Below are 1,608 nucleotides of genomic sequence, written 5' to 3' on the forward strand. Positions count from 1 at the left end.
CGACAAGACCATTCCTAACGAGAAAAGAAACACTCCGATGTTTACTTTCAGAAACTGACTTCAGCAACAGTCCCACCCTCTCCAACACTACACCCACCATCCAATCAACTCATCCAGCACACACACAGACCCTTCGGTCCATCCAGTCCATGCTGAACACAATCCCCCAACTAACCCAGCCCTAGCTGCCAGCTCCTGGTCTCCATCCTTCCAAACATTTCCTGTCTATGTATCCATCCAAATGTCTTTCAAACATTGCAATTGTACCCAGGGCTGAAATATTAGTCAACTTCAGCCAAAGGTGATGAGTTGATGATTCATCTTGACCTTCTTCTGAGATCCCCAACTTAATTCCAGGATTTTCATCTTAATTGTCATTCCGGTCTGCAAGACATTGACTGGAACGAAGTGTTCACTTTTCATCATTGTCTTTTCTAAGTAGTTTAAGTTGAATGTTTTAGGTAAAATATATACTGAGACAAACATTTGGGTTGCACAGTGGTTAGCACTGCTGCCTCACAGTGCCTGAGACCTGGGTTCAATTCCCACCTCAGGCGACTGACTGTGTGGAGTTTGCACATTCTCCCCGTATCTGCGTGGGTTTCCTCCGGGTGCTCCGGTTTCCTCCCACAGTCCAGGAATGTGCAGGTCAGGGTGAATTGGCCATGGGAAATTGGTCACAGTGGTAGGTGCATTAGTCAGAGGTAAATACGGGGTAAGGGAATGGGTCGGTGTGGACTCGTTGGGCCGAAGGGCCTGTTTCCACACTGTAGAGAATCTAATCTAATTGATGCTCGATGTGAGCCATACTACTTCCTGAACCTGTTGGACTATAACCTGGTGTTGTGTGACTTCCGACTCTGTCCACCCCCAGTCCAACAGCAGCAGCTCCACACCCTCATTGTTGTAATCACCCAGCTCAGAGCGCTGGACAGTTTCCTCACCTCCGGTCTCCTCTTCAATGGGGTAGAAAAAAGGTTGAATTTAACAAAGGAAAAAGTGTTTTATGCAGCAGACTGCGTGCGGCTCTCGGTGATAACAAAGGGAGCCAGGTTCTTTTAGTTAATAAATTATTTTTATTGTACTTAAAAAAAACTTAAGCAAAGATGCAAAGTTTATTAACAGAATATATAAAGTGCACAACTACCCTTCTTGATAAACACGCGCACGCACATACAGCTCTCCAAATTCTGAAAAGATGCTGTCATGTTTCATCTTAAAAAATACTTTGGCTAAGCAACATGGTGTGGGGGAGAAAATGAAAAGGAATCCTTTGCCGCTTGATTTGGGACCACGTTCAGTCACTTTGGGTCTCTGTTTTCTCTCCACGGACTGTGCCAGACCTGCTGAGCTTTTCCAGCGACTTTGTCACTTTCCAAACATTGTTAAGGCCTCATTCCTGGATCCGTTACGAGCGGCTGAGATCGCTTCTCCTGGAGATAGTGGCGTCAGTTCAGACTTTGCTGTTAGCACCCCCAGCACCTGCGGGGGTGAGCTCTTTCGGCTTCAGATTGTTCAGAGGGGAAGGTGGTTCCAGGGAGAGAGATGGGGGGGGAGAGAGGGGAGGAGAGGAGAGAGAGAGAGAGAGAGAGAGAGAGAGAGAGAGAG

The 1,608-nt window shown here is 47.0% G+C and overlaps 1 protein-coding gene across 1 annotated transcript in view; it reads right to left on the reverse strand.

Annotated features, from left to right (window-relative positions):
• Positions 1 to 291: 291 nt before the first annotated feature.
• The window catches only part of LOC132805523 (tudor and KH domain-containing protein-like), a 29,918-nt gene continuing 28,601 nt past the window's right edge, over positions 292 to 1,608 (reverse strand). Inside the window, exon 13 of the mRNA XM_060820634.1 lies at positions 292 to 434. Coding sequence (XP_060676617.1) covers positions 292 to 434 — 143 coding nt within the window. The remainder of the gene's footprint in view (positions 435 to 1,608) is intronic.

The sequence above is a fragment of the Hemiscyllium ocellatum genome, chromosome 50 (genome assembly GCF_020745735.1).
Source record: "Hemiscyllium ocellatum isolate sHemOce1 chromosome 50, sHemOce1.pat.X.cur, whole genome shotgun sequence".
Taxonomy (NCBI): Eukaryota; Metazoa; Chordata; class Chondrichthyes; order Orectolobiformes; family Hemiscylliidae; genus Hemiscyllium; species Hemiscyllium ocellatum.